Below are 17,867 nucleotides of genomic sequence, written 5' to 3' on the forward strand. Positions count from 1 at the left end.
GAAAAGCCCTTCCCCCTTCAGCAGTGTTCTCTCTCTCTCTCTCATCGTTTTCCGGCTATCGACGTTGGCAGCCTCCCTCACCTCGTTGTCCGGCCACTTCACCCCCCTCCTCCCTCTTGGTTTTCCCTCTCTCTATTGACGAAACCCTCATTGAAACTAGGGAACCCCCCCCCCCTGCGTGCACTGGTGACCTCCAGGTACGCCCCTGACTCCCTCCTTTCTTATGTTGTCTTCTTCTTCTTTTTCCCTATGTTCTTCTTGGTCGACCAGCAAGGGCTAAAGCCCCTACCTGACGTTTTCTGACAGGCATGCAGGGGCAATGCCCCTGCCGCCTAAATTTTTGGTCAATCGGCAGGGTCCAGCCCCTGCCTGTCTTTTCCAACAGGTCGTAGGGGTGACGCCCCCTGCCTCTTGTTTCTTGACAGACCAGCTGGGGCAACGCCCCTTGCTGCCTGTGATAAGATGTTCAGCAGGGGCCTTTGACCCCTGCCTTGTTTTTTCGGCAGCTGTCGCCTGGGTATTTTCGGTGGACAAGGGCAAAGCTCCTGCCCCTAGTTCGCTTCTTTTTGCATTAGAGGGGTCAAGCCCCTTCCTTACCTCGTGTTTCCTTTAGCAAAGGGAGAGGCCGAGCTCCCCTATTTGTTTATGGGGCCCAGGCTCGGTCTAATAGCCAAGCCCACCTCCCGCCCCTGGCCGCTGTAGGCAGGATTGGGCTCAGTCTAAGTGTCAAGCCTACCTGAGCTTTGTTTGTATATTCATGCTTTGCTCTTTCGCAGCTCGCACGGTGGATCCTGCTCGCGCCTCATGGCCTGTGCCCTTCGTTACTTACTCACAAAGGCAAGCGCAACCCCGAGACTCTCCAAGGTAGGGAAAAAATGTGCAATGAACTTTGGACGAACTGAACTAAGTTAAAATAATTAAAATGTAAATTAAAATAATTAAATATATATATATATATAGAAGTACGCTTTTAAACTCAAGGACACAGTTTTGCGATCCTTGTCCTTATTACTTTATGTCATGTACTTTCGTCGTCGTGCTTCAGTGCACATGCTATTTTCATTACGCATTTATTCATACGCAAAATTGTGTATCAAGCATCGCTTTTTATCATTTACTTTCGTTGCCGCACTTCAGTGCGCAGGCTATTTTCATTACGCATTTATTTAGTTTGATACGCGGTTTCGCGTATCAAGTATCGCTTTTTGTCATTTACTTTTGTCGTCGTGCTTTAGTGCATAAGCTATTTTCCGCATTTATCTGCTTACGCATTTGTTCAACCGATGTACAGTTTCGTACATCATGCATTGCTTTATGCATTTATTTTGCTTATGCTTCTATTTGCTAGCACGTTTATTTGGTTGAGGTACAGTTTCGTACCTTGATGAACTGCTTACGCATTCTTACGCTCAATGAGTGTCTTCATACTTTAAGGATTGCTTGCACCTTGTTGTCGCATTGTGACTCGGCTGACTCGGCTCGGCTCGGCCCTCCAACGAGTCAACTCGGTAAGCTAAACTCGTTCTGCGAAAACTCGGCCTTGACTCGGCTTGACTCGGGCGAGTTTTGGGCACTTTTTTCTTTTTTCATTTTTCAAAGGCTATAGGCATTTTTTTTCATATGTAAGTGTTCATTTTTCAAAGAACAAATAGCATAATAACAATAGGCTTACCAACTTAATATAAAATCACAAAATTAGTAAAAGTCAATCAAATTTCACATGTCCAATTGTCAAGCATTCATTCCTTTTGGTAGCTCCAGGTAAGGAATCAAACCCAGTACCCCTCAATGAACATAGAGTGAATCCACTAATCCAGCTAACATAACTGATCCCTCATGCAACCATCTCTGAGACCTACACAATAGTTGGCAGCCAGCCTGTTCAAAACCAACAGCATAAAATGCCCACATTTATCATTATAATATATATATATACATCACAGCATTCTCATTATCCAAAGCTTATATGCATTTATGTGCAGATATATAAGGCATGGTCCAATCAACTCTACTTCAGAAACACACTTATAAATATCAAGATAAAGTTCAATGTTCCCAAAATTTTGCAAGGATTTTCTGTGGCCCTGCAACACAACAACTATGTCCATATATTCAGGATGTAAACCATGATCGAGCATGGCTATTAAAGTTCTTGAAGCTAGTAATTAAGTCATTCTTAATATATTGTCTTGAAAGACTTGCTCCTGCTTGTGTAGTTTCTTTAGTAAATGTGAGATTTGAATTAAGAGCAGTTTTACTTGATGTTATTTTACTTATTAATCAATTAAACTAGTAATTAAGTCATTCTACAAACCTTTATATGTTTAAATGACAATTTATATATTGTCTTTGTTTTAAAATCAAAAGTTAACAAAACCCGGTCCGAGTCACCGAGTTGACCCGCCGAGTCACGAGTCAATAAAGAACGAGTCGAGTTCCGAGTCACGGGTTTTAAAACCTTGCATGGGCTCGCATTTTCTTACTAACTTACATTTGTATCATGTTTTTGCTCGTTTGTTTTAAAATGACACGAGTTGCACTAGGGGTGGCAAAACCTGACACGACCCGCCAACCCGCCTCTTAGGCGGGTTCGGGTTTGGAAAAAACAAACTCGTTTAATAAACGGGTCGACCCGCCTAACCCGTTTATTAAACGGGTCGGGTTCGTGTTAGGGGTATGCCAACCCGCCAACCCTGCTGACCCGTTTAATAAACGGGTTAGGCGGGTGGGTCAACCCACCAACCCGACCCGTCAACCCGTCTGCCAACCTGACCCGTCAACCCGCCAACCCGTCGACCCGCCAACTCGACCCGTCAACCTGACCCGCCAACCTGACCCGCCAACCTGAGAACCCGTTTACCCGACCCAACCCATTTATTAAATGGGTTGGCGGGTCGTGTTGGGTTACCCATTTATTAAAAGGGTCGGGTTCGTGTTTGCCACAGCCGACCCATTTAATAAACGGGTCGGGTTCGGGTTCGGGTTAAGGTATGCTGACCCGCCAACCCGTCGGGTCGACCCGCCAACCCGACATGATTGCCACCCTTAAGTTGCACTTATGTGTTTCAGTTTTCAAAAAGGGATTCCTAGCGTGAATCTGTCTACGAATGTGTACCTTTGATGAGCAAGTTTTGAAAGTCTTTCTTATTGCAAAAATTGCAACCAAGTCTCTCAAATCGATGCATTTGGAAGAAGTATTTTTACTACCTCTGTTTGCGTATTTGATACAAGTCGAATAACCTCTATTTAGGGGCGCGAACAAGTGTTTGAGCAAAATTTTGTTGAGAAACTCGTATCCTGTTTATAGAAGTTAGTATTGAGCCATGCGCTGCATACAAATACTCTGATAAACAGACGAGAGATCAGTAGTGATCTCATACCGTGCAAATAGCATAAATGTTGTACTTCTGTTTCGAAAGATAGATCATGTCAAAGGAATTTTTATATTACATTAAATCTTTGTGAAACTTGGTGTTATGGTTTCTTTTTTAGAAACCTATACCCCCCTTTCGTCGTAGCGTACTCGTAGACATGCAGGTCATGTCAGTAATACAATGATCGGATGAGACTGTCATGTGACCTCAAATCATGCTAATAACATAATGTTATAATCATATAAATAGTGATAACTCGCCTTGACAGGCAAGATGCTCAAGTTGGGTCAAAAAGATTAGAGTATGCAGAATGAGTCTTCATTTAAATAAAACTTGAAACACCCATTCGACCTACTGTTTTTCGTCAAGAAAGAGGATGGGATGATACAAAAACTCCGATGGACAAGTTATTAACAACCACCCCTCGGGCAATGACTCGGTGTCCTCAGTCATCGGAGTTAGGGGATGAGACTACTAGAGATTATCCTAAGTGGTAGATCTCACAGACTTCTGTGGAAGTAGGATGCATATGTTGTCTATGTATGCCTTTAGAGAATCTTTTTCCAGTCACCGACAGTCCCCTTAAGAGCGAACTCAACTAATTATTCGGGGTATTTGAAAATACATGGTATAATAGACCTCCGAACTAGTCTCAATTATTTCTACGATCCGTGCCTTGCGAGTACCCGCAAGTCAGCTAAGTATCAAAACAAAAGTTATCATGTTCACGCTTCTTGTTTATTATATACTATTTGTTAATTGTTGCTTATGTTAGTTGTAGCATTTTAAATGTATTGATAAACTGCTTATATAGTTTTTTCACTTGTATAAACTGCTAAGCGTGATATAATTAAATGCATATCCTTAATTTTGTTCTATATTGTTTTACTTGTGTAGCTACTAATTTTTTGTGCAACTGACCCATTTCGTAGGTACAGGTGATGAATAGGTTACGAGATAGACGATAAGACAATTGCGAGAAGGTCTCGAGATCTCACTGTTTCTGCTGGCAGCTCGCGTCCTGCACGTTTTGGTTTTTGGCAAAGGTTTCTTCGAAAAATCCTAATTTTGTATAACTTAAAGTTATTTCTAATACAAATAGCTTATTAAAATGTTTGCAAGTTATATGTTTGAAATGTGGTTTTTTACACTAACGCGCTCAAGGTTGTCAACTTACCTTTCATCTTTCAAAATAAAAATGGTTTCTGCTGATTTGCTCAACACAAAACTCTGATAAGAAAAGAATTTTTCAGTCTTTTGAAATGTTTAAAAAGGTTTATAAGTTTAAAATTTTGGGGCCTTACATCTAGAATACATTTTTACTTAGCAAACCACATAAGATCATATATGGGGCTCAGGTGATAGCTAGAGTAGTAAAAAACAACAGCTCATATTGCACCAACACTTGCATGGTTTTTAGTGAATAAGCAATATGAACACATCTAAGTGTTAGGATTAAGCAAAAGACGTGCAGCTAGGCATGTCAATCGATCAGATTTAGGCAGCAAAGTTAACTTAATCGGATTCAGATTTGGATGGAAAAAGATATAACTGAATCCAAATCCGGCTAGTCTAAAACCCAATGTTTACACTTAATTGGATTTGGATCTTAGTCTAGTTCGGGTTTTAATCAGATTCGGATTTCAATGCAAAATTAATAATGAATCCAAATCCAATTTTTATTGGATCCAGATTTTGGATCCCGAATCCGAGTAATTAGATTCAGAATTGGGTCGGATATCGGATTACAACCCGTTGACATCCCTACGTGCAACTATGCTTTTTAGAAGTGTTTAGGATGGCTTAGGATATAAACTAGTTATGAGCTACTCATATACTTTCTCAAATAAATGTATGGAAATCACATCTGTATGATCAGATTTACAAAATGTTTAATGTAATGTTGATAAAACAATGAAACTCTTACGGTGTGTTTGAACATATTATATTTGAGATTCTTGTATTGAACATGGCATAAGGCCAACTCCAGGATCCAAGATAAGCAAACGCTGAATCCCATGTCCACTCTAAAAGGATACGAAATTCACATTTTTTATAGACTTACCTCAGGCTCAAGTGGAGTAGGGATCAGGCTAGATACATGCATCTCTGCTAAGCAATTAAATGCCTCCCTTGAAACTCCAGACTTGAAGGCATCTAGATCTGAGCCAAGCTGAACCTTAGGGTTACCCAGACTTGGTTTCTTATATCAAGCTAAACTTTAGCTTTATGGTAACTCACTCCATTTCAAGCTTCTATAATGTAAGCAATTAACAAAGTAAATTTTGCATAAGCTGATGTTGGTCCATGCATACATGGCTGCAACCAAACTTCAATATTATCTTCATCAACCACATAAAAAAGTGGTACTTTTCTAATCATAAGGAACAATGTTCAAAGCTACTTGTTCATGTTCCAACACAGTCAAATACATGAAACTACTACTGAGACAGCTCAAAGCTACTCTGACTGATGAATATATACAACCAAACAATCAGCGTGATGATGAAAGAAAATACTAAGTTGCTATGGAGTTACCAGATGCATATGGAAGGAAAAAACCAAGGCGTTTTTCTTCAAATGAATATTCTATCTCAGGTTCAATCTCCTGGTCTTGATTCATGAGCGCAGTAGTGGGAGCAGGCGTTGCAGCAGTTTGCATTGGGACTGTCACTGACATTGGCGTGATAGGCACAGGAATTGGCATGGCTTTTGGGGTCCTGTTCTCCTCATCAGTGAAAGCACTGCTTTTGTTTGGTGTATTGTATAGACTGCTCTTAGCTGGAACATTCGGCAACTTATTCTCACTGAGATCATCTAGGAGATTTGTTGAATTGGACCTTGAAGAAAATGAAGATACAGGAGAGAATGGCATTCTCTGCTCAGGCATTGATGCTTCATTTTCCTGAACATTTGAGGAAATGGAATACTTCCCTGATGGGAGGCCAACAACATCCAATCCTCTCCTCCCTGCCCAAAAATACGTGGTTCAGTCCACAGCAACAAAAGTTCAGAACAACAAAATAGAACAGCCAAATTCTCATAAGAGATTGATTGTTTTCTCACATTTTATCAGAAAAATATCAGCAAAACATATATTTTTCAAGGTTAATTTTTTGAGAAAAAAAGTATCACATATATATACACATATATTCAATATACTTTTTTTCCCAAGACATAGCTGATATAAAAGTATACAAATCATGACATTTTCATTTAAATGATATCTTCAACATTTTTAAAATATAGTGACATTTTGGCTGTTTACAGTGCGCGACTAAAACATCCCATTTTTTCACGATATTGTCAAAATATTATTGATATTTGTCACACTTGTTCAGTTTGACAATGTCATCCCAAGTTCGTTGTTCAGATCTCCCCAAGTTTGACATATTGCAGTTAGACAATGTGAGCCCTCAGATCCCATGTGCTCAATCATGTCCGATCAAACATGGGATGAGCTGAATCAAATTGATTGCTTCATCATAAATAAGATGCATGGTATAATGAGATCCCAATCATGCATGCCAGACTTCGTGAGTTGCGACACGCTTGATTCGTAATTGATAGCTAGCTATCCTCAATCCACAATAGGCACTCCATACATCTTTGATACAGACTGAGTCAGATCGAGCAGATTGAGTCTTGCGGCCTTATGAAATATGAGCACAACTGAGGCACGCGTCAAGCACAAATGTTAAAACATTCACATAAAAACTAACCAGCAGATAGTGCAGCAAAATCATCTCCATTTTTCTGATTATGAGAACTATCGACCTTCTTCATTTGCCTTGATAAACCTGCATGTCCATGAATTGTCGTTTTTGACTGTGAGAAGTCAAGTTGGGGTGATTGCATTTGCATCATTGCACCTCCAAGAGAAAGTCTTCTGTTTGTGCTTCCCATGGAAGTTCTGGGCACTTTTCTAGCACTCTGTTGCTTCGAAGGACTTGGTTTGGAGCCAAAAAGTGCTTCTTGTTCTGTAATAAGTTGCCCCTGAAGTCTTTTCTGGTCCTGTTTTCAAATACTGTTAGTTGGTTTGCTTCCTAAAGTGGTACTATTCAACTTTGAGGATAGAGGTAAGCTCTCCCTACCCGCTGCCTCCGACGTTCTTGCTCCTTCTCCTGTTTTAGTATGGTGTAATCTTCCAGCAAAGACAGAAGGCGTAGCTGTGAAAACACAAAAGCAGAACAGGAAAACCATTAGATAGAATTGACAAAGCTCAATAATTAATACTTGAACCAACATAGTGAACTCCAAGGAAAGAAAGTACTTACACCATCATATGTGAACTCCATGCCTCTTTCTCTCTCCCATGATGAAGTCTTCGCTACTAAAGACTCCACCATTGCTGAACCAGCCAAAATATGCAAGCAAGCCAAGAATTTCATGAGTTGGGTTAGTTTGTGTCATGAAAGGTGGTGACATAAGGAGAAAAGCCAGCATGTTCTGGTTAATGATGTAGCAAAAAATCAGAAAGGAACATCATCCCAAACCAATGGAGCTAACACGAAATAACCAATTCATTGAACATTGTCTCAATTCATGTCAAGAAATCCATTTATGAGATTTACCTGGTAGTTTGTTGACAGTTGCACGAGCTTTTTCTGCTCTCTTCAATGTCAGATGTGCCCCTCTGCCAGCACTGTAGCGGTTCTCATCCTGAAAAAGATAAAATCTTTAGATTCTGTTGTGTGAAATCCTTGTGAAAAGCTTCCAGGATTATCAAAAGAAGCTCACCCTGTTATATTCTTCAAGCCAATTTTCTTCCTCACATGCAGTCATCCATTTATCTACTTTCTCCAGAATTTCCTTCCTGCTAAAGGCTTCCTCTTTAGCTTTAGCTATCTGAGCCTCCAGTTGCTCCAGAACAGAAGAAAGATCAACCACCCCTGCACAGAGATTTTTGTAAGCAATCAAGAATCAACAGATTACCAAGGACTAGACAAAGCAGCAGCTTGAGTAACTATAATACATATAGCTATACAATTCACAGTAAAACTATACCTGATTCTATTGCAGTCATTGTATACTCTAATGAAGTATCAGGTTCTGGTACCATGTGCGCCTTCCTGCATACATCTTCAAGCTCTGCCCTCTTCTTCAGGACAAGATCTTTCATCTTGCTCTCTTTCATCTCTTCCAACCGCACAACTTCTGCCTCTACCTGCACCGAGAATTCAAATCAATATCCGTTGCAATTACATTGTAAGACAAATGGTAATAAACAGAAGAGGTTGGCATTGTCACATGATTCTTACATAATTGATGAAATCTTCAGAGAGAATGTTAGGCTCATTTATTTCATCTTCTGAGGCAGCAATATTGCAGGTAACATTCTGAAACATCTGCTGCTCCTCAACTGGTGTGTCCATCAAGTTCCATAGCTCCAACATTGTAGTAGCGAGATCTTGAAGCTGCCACAACTTAAATATTAGATCTCAGGAAGCACACGACAAACCATGCTTGAGAGGAACAGAAATGTTACCTTTTGCATTCTCTGCTTCTTAACCTCTCTTAATTTGTCCATGACATTGGAAAATCTCTCAATTGTATCATCATCAATGCTTTTTGATACCTCAGAATCATCTAAACTAAGGTGAACATCTTTTAGCATATGCTTGAAATCTAAACCAAGCACCAAACAGAGAGAGTTCAGAGCTTCAGTGTAGTCCATAATCTGTTTTAGCCGATCACTCTGCAGAAAGAGAAGGTCAAGAAAACTCAAAACTCTGATGCACATTTTGAGGTAATATCTTCAAATAAAAATTAGAGGTATGAAACTGGATGTAACTCGTCCTGGCAATCACAAAATATTGGTAATCATTGTCAAGAATGAACCTTTGATCTTTCTTTAGAACTTTGAATATACCACTAAATAGCACTAACCTTTTCTTTTTGAAGGGCCTGCAGGTGTTTATGGAATTCTTCAAGCTTTCTGAGAGACAAGTCAGTTTCATCCAAAACCATCCTGGAAGAATCATACTGTGTTGATCTCGAGATCTCATTGGAAATCTCCTCCATTTTTCCCAAGACATCAAGAAATTGGTTCACTCTCTCATCTTTCCTCCTCTTCATCTCCTCTAGTTGAGGCTGAATCGCTCTAAGCTCTTCCTTCAAGCTCCTAGCACTCTGATCTTGCTGGAAAAATCAGACCCATATCAGGTATATTAGTGACAATAACAATAATGTTCTCTATTCAAACAAATAAGATTTTTGGTTATTGAAGCTCAAGCACGAACAAACATCAGAAGTTGACAAGCTCACCTGTTTCAGAGTCATAGGTCGCTCGCCCATGGTAGAACAAATTGAAGCAAGCTTCGCCTCAGAATCAGCAATAGCTTGACGTAGTTGAGCTCGGGAGTGATTTGCTTGATCAACCTTTCTTCTGTATACCTCCAAACACTCCTTCTCAAGCTCAAGCAGCAACTTGTCCCGCTCATCATCTGGTTCTCCTACTTCATCCCATATTGTCTGAAGTTGGAAGGCATTATTAAATACATCATCATTTAATGTAGAAGGGTGGGGTTAAGGTAGGAAAGTCTTGAACACTAACAGAATCAAGGAATACCTGAAGTTCATATAGTAGTGACCCGCATGTTGTTTCCACTCGCAGAAGCTGATCGTTTTGGAAGTGCGCCATATCGTAAAGAAACTTCACGTAAAATCTCCCTATAAATAAGTGCAGTTGCTCATTAATACAGTGCACCAGAAACTTCACTAGAATACTTGTTACGTTATAGTGATGAATTTTTGTAGACCAAAAATTTCATCTCAATTTTGAATACCTTCAACATGACACTTCATTTTTCTATTATTCTTGCTTAAGGACATTTATGCACTCATTCACATTTCCCCTTTTCATTTTGCTATTTGAATAAGAGACAAGAGCATGATAATTTTTTTGGAGGCTCATTTATCTATTATTTCGACTAAATTTATTCCTACAGATATATATTTTTGAAATACGCCAAAAAACTAGAGATATTAAAGCACCGCCTTACATAATAAAAAGGAAATATGATAAATTGTTTAAAACAACATAGCTAGTAAATGAGGTCTGACTTATTAGTATTTGTTTAATGAAAAAAGTAATAAATGTTGAAAAGAATAATACAAGTAAATGACAATCATGGCAAAGAAATACGCATCTTCAAGAACGGCAGAAACTATGAACTATGTAACAAACCCATTGATATTTTCTTTTATACATAGAGAGAATTAATCCCCATATTTTTTTGCCTAAATTTCCTAATTTTTAAATTAAAAACTAAAGAAAAAAAATAATCCTAGATCTGTTATTTAGAAGGACACCCAATTTCATTGTCAGATTTCCGTTCAGATAGAAGGGAACGCCTCTTTATTTTTCCGATAAACAGATGAAAATAAAACAAAAATAAACCCTGGTTATAATATAAAAACAACTTGATTTTAAGGACAGAAGGAGCTCAGAAACCCAGTAACCCACTTTGTGTTTTGTTACTCAGAGAAACACTTGATTTTCGTTCCTCCATAATTCTCCATTTTTAGAGGCAACAATCTCTCTAGCTAGAAGCACATTATTGTCTTGTCTATTGGATACAGAAAACCTTTTTCATTTGAAAATTCCAAATAACCTCATATATGCATTTACTCCAAAGCATGTGTTGGAACCTAAACTTATGAAACAAATGTCGCTGATATTGGCCCACAAGGGCTCCGCTCAAGTGAAGGCGGATAGGAGAGAATAGTTATTACCTGGTTTATCTGGATCTATGTTATCTTTGAGAGGTTGAGATGTAGCGACACAGACAATACTGTTTTTTATAAGCCCTGTATGATCTGTGTGAGCTTTTCATCGATGAGAGGGGTTTGAGCTTTAGCGTCTTGGGCAGTATGAGCAATAAATTTATTCTTCTATCTCTCAGGTTTGGATGATCCGGGTTTGCCGATTATTTTCCAACACCCATCTCCGGTGTGTCCGTCTTTCTTGCAGAATGAGCATGAGAGTTTCTTTTCCACATGTTTATTTTTTTCGGCCTCTTTTGATCATGATAGGAGCGTTCGGCAGAGAGCAGATTTTTCCTATTGATCTTGTCCATTTTCCTCTATTGGATTCATGACCCGCCTGCGTGTCTCCTCCCTCATGATGGAGTTTAGGGAGGGCAGATCAGTCATGAGGATGTGGCTTCTAATGGCCTCGTAGTCTAGTCTCTCAGACCAGCAAGCATCTGAAAGATTTTTTCTTGCTTGCAGTGTTTCTGGATGGTCATAGGGCCTTAGGATGTGGAAGTATAGAAATCAAATTCGTCCCACATCCCGCCAAGAGTCCCGAGATATTCGCTGAAGGGGCAATTATGCTTCTTGAATTCAGCTATCTCTTGGGTAAGCTGGTACCTACGGGCTATGTTGTTGTGTTCCCTGTAGAAGTCTTGCGGTTGACCAAATAGCCTCCCCTGAGTTGAGGAACAGGAACCCTTCAGCAATCCTTGGCTCCATATAGTTGAGGAGACAAGACATCACCAAAGTGGTCGTTTGATTCCCATTTTTCGAATGAGGAATTGGGAGTGGGTTTTTCCCCATTGATTCCCTGTGCCGCTTAGGAATAGGGTTGCGGGATTTGGACCACCGCAGGTAATTGGTGCTATTCAAAGGTGTGGTCATTGGGGATATTCAAAGGTGTGGCCGTGATTTTCATGCCTGGGTTCATTTGTTCTTGGATGACCACCTTATGTGTGGTGGAGTCACGCTCAGGATGAGGTACGGACCGGGACTCGCAGTAGGAAGACATGAGGGAGAGAGATACTTCACCTGGTGGTCGGTGTCTGCAAGAGGGAGACCGCACGCAGCGTGGGGTCAGCGACGTCAATCAGCGGAGACGGTGAGAGCGGAGTTGCAGACGGAGGTTGTGCGCTGTAGAGATGGGTGGTGACGCACAGGGCAGACCGCGAGCGGATGGACGTGTGCGGCAGGCGTGGGTAGATGCGCGCGTCTTCAGCAAGAGCGGTGCGATGGTAACTGAGGCACGCAGGGCTCCGTGATGGCAGAGACGATTGCAGAGGTCGGTGGGAGGGGAGGAAGGAACCCTAGCGCAATAGAGGTGGCCAATGACGGAATACTTCAAAAGAGAGAGCGCACAAGTTTTCAAATGGAAAGGGGGTGGGGCACTCCCCTGCATTCAATTTCGACGTTACCGTTAGCGATCAATTTTGAATTTCTTTTAAGATTTGACGAAAATATCCTCACATTTTTCATGACCGGACGAGTAGATATCCCCTTGACTCACTGAGAGCCGGATAAGTACCCTGTTTTGAATCCTTCGGGTCTTAGATCCAACAGATCATCCCCGGCTTTGAGATCCAAGAAACTCTAACTAGTTTGACCCGATCTTCAGATTTGGGGCAGTTTCAGCGTAAAATGAGGTAGGGATTCAAATGGGTTGGATCTAGGATAGAGGTTTTGCATTTTTTTACTGTTCTAGATCCGATTTCAATCTGAATCTTCATGTATTGAAACCATTTTTTTATAACATGAAGGAACCGCACCCAGCAGGAAGACCTGATCGTGCTGGCTCAGCCTGTCGTATTAAGGTCATCGTACGGACAAGATAAAACTCTGAGGCTAGGACTCCTGCCCCTGGGACCTATGCTAGGCATTGTCTTGCACAGAGGAGTGGCGCCCACGAGAATCGAACCTTGACTTCCGGTCCCACCCCACTATGCTAACCCCCCTTGGGGGCGGATCAAAACCGTTTGCATCCCTAAATTGAGGTCCTCCATCCATTTCAGAGGGACCCACAAACTTGATCCGTGTGTTCTCAAACTTACCCTTAAACTGTTCAATCATAAAGCCGTGACAAGGGCGCCCAATTGGCTAGGGTGGCACGTCGAATGAGACGGTGCAAACCCCACGTCGTGCATTCAAACCTAGAGAAAGCCTCCCTATTGGGTAAGCCCAAGCAATAAGTTCCCTTCTATGACAAAGGGACACGCCATTTTGGCATCGTGTCACCAGTGACACGTATGGAATTATTTTAATATTTTTTAGATAATATTTCATTACATTTTAATTTTATTTTAATAAAAACTTATTTTTTACATCTTAAGATATTAAAACATATTTTTTATTGATTAAATTTTTTAAAAAGTCTGTGTCCTCGTGTCCCATTTTAGAATAAAAATTCAAACTTTCAAGTCCAGTCTTAATCCTGCGTCCTCGAGTCCACGAATCATTGTGACATAGGTTCCCTTGGGGCAGAGGGGGGTTTTATGCCTTTGGATTAGCGTTTGAATCCAGGTCAGACTCAAAGGGTCCCACTAATATATGGAGTCAGGTATAGTTTTTGAAGCTTCATACCAGACCCGGGCCGACTCGAGTTCGAATTAAGATCCTCAATGTTTAATATAAAAAAGATAAAATTTATTATTTTACTGGGTATGGTCGAGGTCTGGTTCATGTAATTCTTATAAGACTCGAGTATGGTTTTTCTTATGGTAGGTCACATTGGACCCAGAACCACACCCGTTACCAGCACCTCAAATCAGTTTTGTGTTCGCTCTCACCTGGATCCAAACCAGATCTGACCTGTTGCCACCCCTAAACCTAGGGCTGACAAGGGGTCCACTTTCAAACAGGTACCTGCCCTGACCCTATCCCGACTTTCCGGGCATGGACAGGGAAAGTGCCAACCTGAATAATATTCGGGTCAACCAGAACCAGACCCGAGCAATATTCCGGCCGGGTTTGGGTCATGACTTTTGCCAGCTACCAGACCTGACCTGGCTTTTTTACTGGGTACCGGACCTGACCCGATTATTATTATTATTATTATTATTATTATTATTATTATTATTATTATATAATGAATTTTTTTTTAAAAAATATGTGGATCCGGGTCAACCCTGAACCGACCCATTGACAGCCCTAACTAAACCCATGAGAGTGAATGGAAAAAGGCAATGACGTATCCAAATGGAACTTATTATAAGATTCAGATATTTATTGGAATGCGCAGCTGGATACCAAATTGGAATCTGATGAGTAATTGGATGGTTACCTGCATTAAGGAATCTGACTATTTGGATTCAGATTCAGTGGGATGTCCAACCCAAACCGGATCCATTGGCACCCCTATCTTTGGGGCTAACTAGAATTTAGGGGTACAAATGGATCGGATTAGTTGTGTCTCTGACCCGAACCTGACACATTATTCTAGGGTTTCAATCTTAAAATAAGTTACCAACGTAAATGCAGAGAGATTCTGACTTGCATGATTTGACTTTTATGATTCGAATTCAAATCAATATTTTATGCCCAACTTAATCTCATAAGACTAAATTGGAATCGGTTTGTAATTTTTAATTGCAAGAATCTTTCTTTTGACGTCTTTCTGTCAGTTAAGTATGATCGTGTCAAATTCAAACGGCCTATATCAGATCTAGTTTGGATTTGGATCTGAACATAAAATTTTTACATAGTTTTATATGATCCGGCTCAGATCTGACTCGTCCTCAATCCTGAGAGCATGACTATGCATAACTACATTAGGAGATAATTCTACTATGTTCATCTTAGGTAGGGATGCAAATGGGTCAGATCTGAAACAGCTAAATATATAGAGAGTCAGATCCGGATAGGATCTAGAACAACCAAAATTGCAAAACTTTCATCCTGGATCTGACCCATTTGCATCCCTAATCTTAGGTAGGATATTGGCCTTTCATTTGAAACAGCTAAATACATAGAGAGTCAGATCCGGATCGGATCTAGAACAGCCAAAATTGCAAAACTTTCATCCTGGATCTGACCCATTTGCATCCCTAATCTTAGGTAGGATATTTGGCCTTTCATCTATAGGGAAACTAAAGCAAGATTGCATAATCGTCTTGCTATCATCATGAGCAGTGTTGTGAGAGGCTTACCCCTCAGTACCTGAAGCGTACGCCTCGCATCCCTAACCTCAGAGGCGAGGCGCACGCTCAAGGTACTGAGGCGTTGCTGTGATGCGCCCCTCATCAACCTCCGACCAGTTGTGACCACCGACCACCGGAGTTGCTGTGCTGCAGCTGCTGCTCAGTCTTCTCCGACCACCGAACTACCGGCATATCCCTCGCTTCCGTACCAGCTGGGCGCGTGGTCCTTCTCTTACTGCCTCCCCTCCCACCGCTTCACTTCCATACCAGTTGTGAGAGGCGTACGCCTCAGAGGCGAAGCGCAGGCTCAACGCCTCGCTTCGCCTCATCGCATTTAACAACCTTGATCATGAGTTCTTAGCCCCTTAGTGAAAAACTCTAATTTTATTTATTTATTTATTTATTTATTTAGTTTGCACTTCTACTTTTCATATGTAAGCTACATGTTTGATTTAGTAGAAACAAGCCATTTGACTATATTTCTCATATATTATGGATTTTTCAATGATTGAAAAATCAACAGCCTACAATGCACCGAGTTTTCAACCATCAAAAAATCAATTTTTTATATAAAAAAATATGATCAAAGGGTCGACTCTTACTATTTTAATCATGCCAAATACATTTATAAGAACTCGTGAATGTAACCAATATTTTTCACATACAACACACACCCCTCCCTAGAGAGAATTGGTATATGTAAATTTTTTTTTTCTGGAAAGATTAGTCTATTGTGTACCGTTCATTTTTAAATTACTTCATGTGTACACATCAAAACCTATTAATCTATTTTTTTCACTTAAATCATAAAAAAAAGAAAAGATTTGTAGGGCTTGCACTCTCAAGTGTAGTGGGTTCAAGGAGCCCGAGCTGAAACAAGATCCAATCATGATGAGCCATAAAGATCCAAAGAAGAAGAGCAAATGGGATTGGGATTCGAATCCAGATTCCAAACAGATCCTTAGTTAGCATATAGGTTTTGGATTGCATTTTTTTCATGTTTGAATCTGATCCAAAGATCTACCCCAGGGATTAGGGTTTTGTTAGTTTGCTATACATAGTTATGTGGATTTTGGTAGATGATTGATTGATTGAGACCTTGCTTAATTTGTTAGAAAATTTTCAAATATCTTCCAAACGTTTGGGACTAATTCATCTGCACACCAAACTATTTCGTACTTTGCAAATCCTCACCGAAGTCTTTACTTGGGTTAATCAAATGACCCCAATCATAAACTAACATTGAGGTTTCTTGGGTTAATTTAACTCATGTTGTGAACCTACCATTTTACTACTATAACTACAAAAATAAAATTATTAGTGTACCTTACTTTAGGATGACGAGCAAAGTAAGTTTGACCATGTGTAGAGTTGTCAACTAAACGTGTTTAGCAAAAATTTTATTGCTTACAACAATTGTAAAACTTAAAAAAAAAATTAACTTGGACTCAGGTCGGATCCGGACCCGACCCGACCTGGACCCAATGGAGGCACTGCCTCCCTCGTGTCTTTTAAAGACAACGAGGCAAAGGGAGGGGGAGGTTCTCGAAACCCCCCTTTCCCCTCTGCTCTCTCGTCTCTCTCTTCCCCGACCATCTCCCACTCACCTCGTTTCTGCTCGCTGATGACCCACCGCCACCGTCGACCTCCAGGTACGTTCCTCCTTCTCTTGTTTTCTCTCATCTCCCCCTTTTCTTCTCCTTCTTTTCAGTCAGCAAGCCGGCAAGGGCGACGCCCCCTACTGCCTGTGTCTGACGCCCCTGCCTCTCGCCTTTCGGAGAGCCGGCAGGGGGCGACGCCCCCTTGCTGCCTATTTTTGCTCGGTCAGCAGGGGTTTTCAGCCCCTGCCCCTCTCCCCCTCTTTCTCTGCGTTCGCTGGAAGGCCGGCAGAAGGCTAGTGGCCCCTGTCGTGCCTTCCCCTACCTCTCTCTCCCTCACTCTAGGTCTACCAGGAGGGTGGTGCCAAGCACCCCTCCTGGTCTGTCTTCTCTTCGGAGGGACGACAGGGGTGAGGCCCTATCGTCGGCCAAATCCAGCAGGCTGACAGGGACCAAGCCCATGCCGCCCCCACTCTCTTTTTCAGCAGGCAGCAGGGTTGTCGCCTGCGTTGCCTCCTCTCTGGTAGAGGGCTCCCGAGGGAGGGTTCTCAGGTGGCCCTTGTGCCTTGGTTGGCAAGGCCCCCTGCCTGCCTCTTGTTCAGGCAGGTCGGCAGGGGCCGAACCCCTGCCACCTCCTTTCTTCGGGTTCTCGGTAGGTTGGCAAGGGTCGAGCCTCTGTCACCTCCCTGAGTTCGGGAACGATGGCAGGGGCCAAGCCCCCTTCCTCATGTTTCGCTGCTTTCTCATGTTTCGCTGGGAAGGGGCCGAGACCCCCTTCCTCCTTCTATTGGTCAGGGGAGGGGTCGAGCCCCCTCCCTGCACCCTCGTTGTTCAGAAGAGGGGTCGAGCCTCCTCCCTGCTCCCTCTTCTCTGGCATCAGGCAGAGGCTTCACCCCCTGCCTGTTTGCGTGTTCGACAAGCAGAGGCCAAGCCCCTGCCTCTTTGTATATTCGGCAGGCAGGGGCGAAGCCCCTTGTCCCCCCCTTTGGTGGCTAACGGGTAGG

The 17,867-nt window shown here is 41.7% G+C and overlaps 1 protein-coding gene across 1 annotated transcript; it reads right to left on the reverse strand.

Annotated features, from left to right (window-relative positions):
• Nucleotides 1–5,756: 5,756 nt before the first annotated feature.
• LOC149847319 (65-kDa microtubule-associated protein 3-like) lies at nt 5,757–10,017 on the reverse strand. Its single transcript, XM_089998378.1, has 12 exons — nt 9,946–10,017; nt 9,642–9,848; nt 9,264–9,515; nt 8,863–9,072; nt 8,636–8,791; nt 8,382–8,541; nt 8,115–8,266; nt 7,949–8,036; nt 7,652–7,725; nt 7,469–7,543; nt 7,097–7,388; nt 5,757–6,344 (listed from the first exon to the last, which is right to left on the reverse strand). The coding sequence occupies exons 1-12, from the start codon at nt 10,015–10,017 to the stop codon at nt 5,893–5,895; spliced, it is 2,190 nt and encodes a 729-aa protein (XP_089854504.1). The 3' UTR covers nt 5,757–5,892.
• Nucleotides 10,018–17,867: the final 7,850 nt, after the last annotated feature.

This window comes from Nuphar pumila, chromosome 2 (assembly GCF_984573655.1).
Source record: "Nuphar pumila chromosome 2, dmNupPumi1.hap1.1, whole genome shotgun sequence".
Lineage (NCBI taxonomy): Eukaryota > Viridiplantae > Streptophyta > Magnoliopsida > Nymphaeales > Nymphaeaceae > Nuphar > Nuphar pumila.

Excerpts from the sequence above, each read along its gene's own strand:
- LOC149847319 (XM_089998378.1), bottom strand. The coding sequence starts at position 10,017 with ATGGCGCACTTCCAAAACGATCAGCTTCTGCGAGTGGAAACAACATGC. Across the intron at positions 8,542-8,635 it reads CTGAAGATTTCATCAATTAT|GTAGAGGCAGAAGTTGTGCG; the intron begins GTAAGAATCATG and ends TTCTCGGTGCAG. Across the intron at positions 8,267-8,381 it reads AATGACTGCAATAGAATCAG|GGGTGGTTGATCTTTCTTCT; the intron begins GTATAGTTTTAC and ends ATCTCTGTGCAG.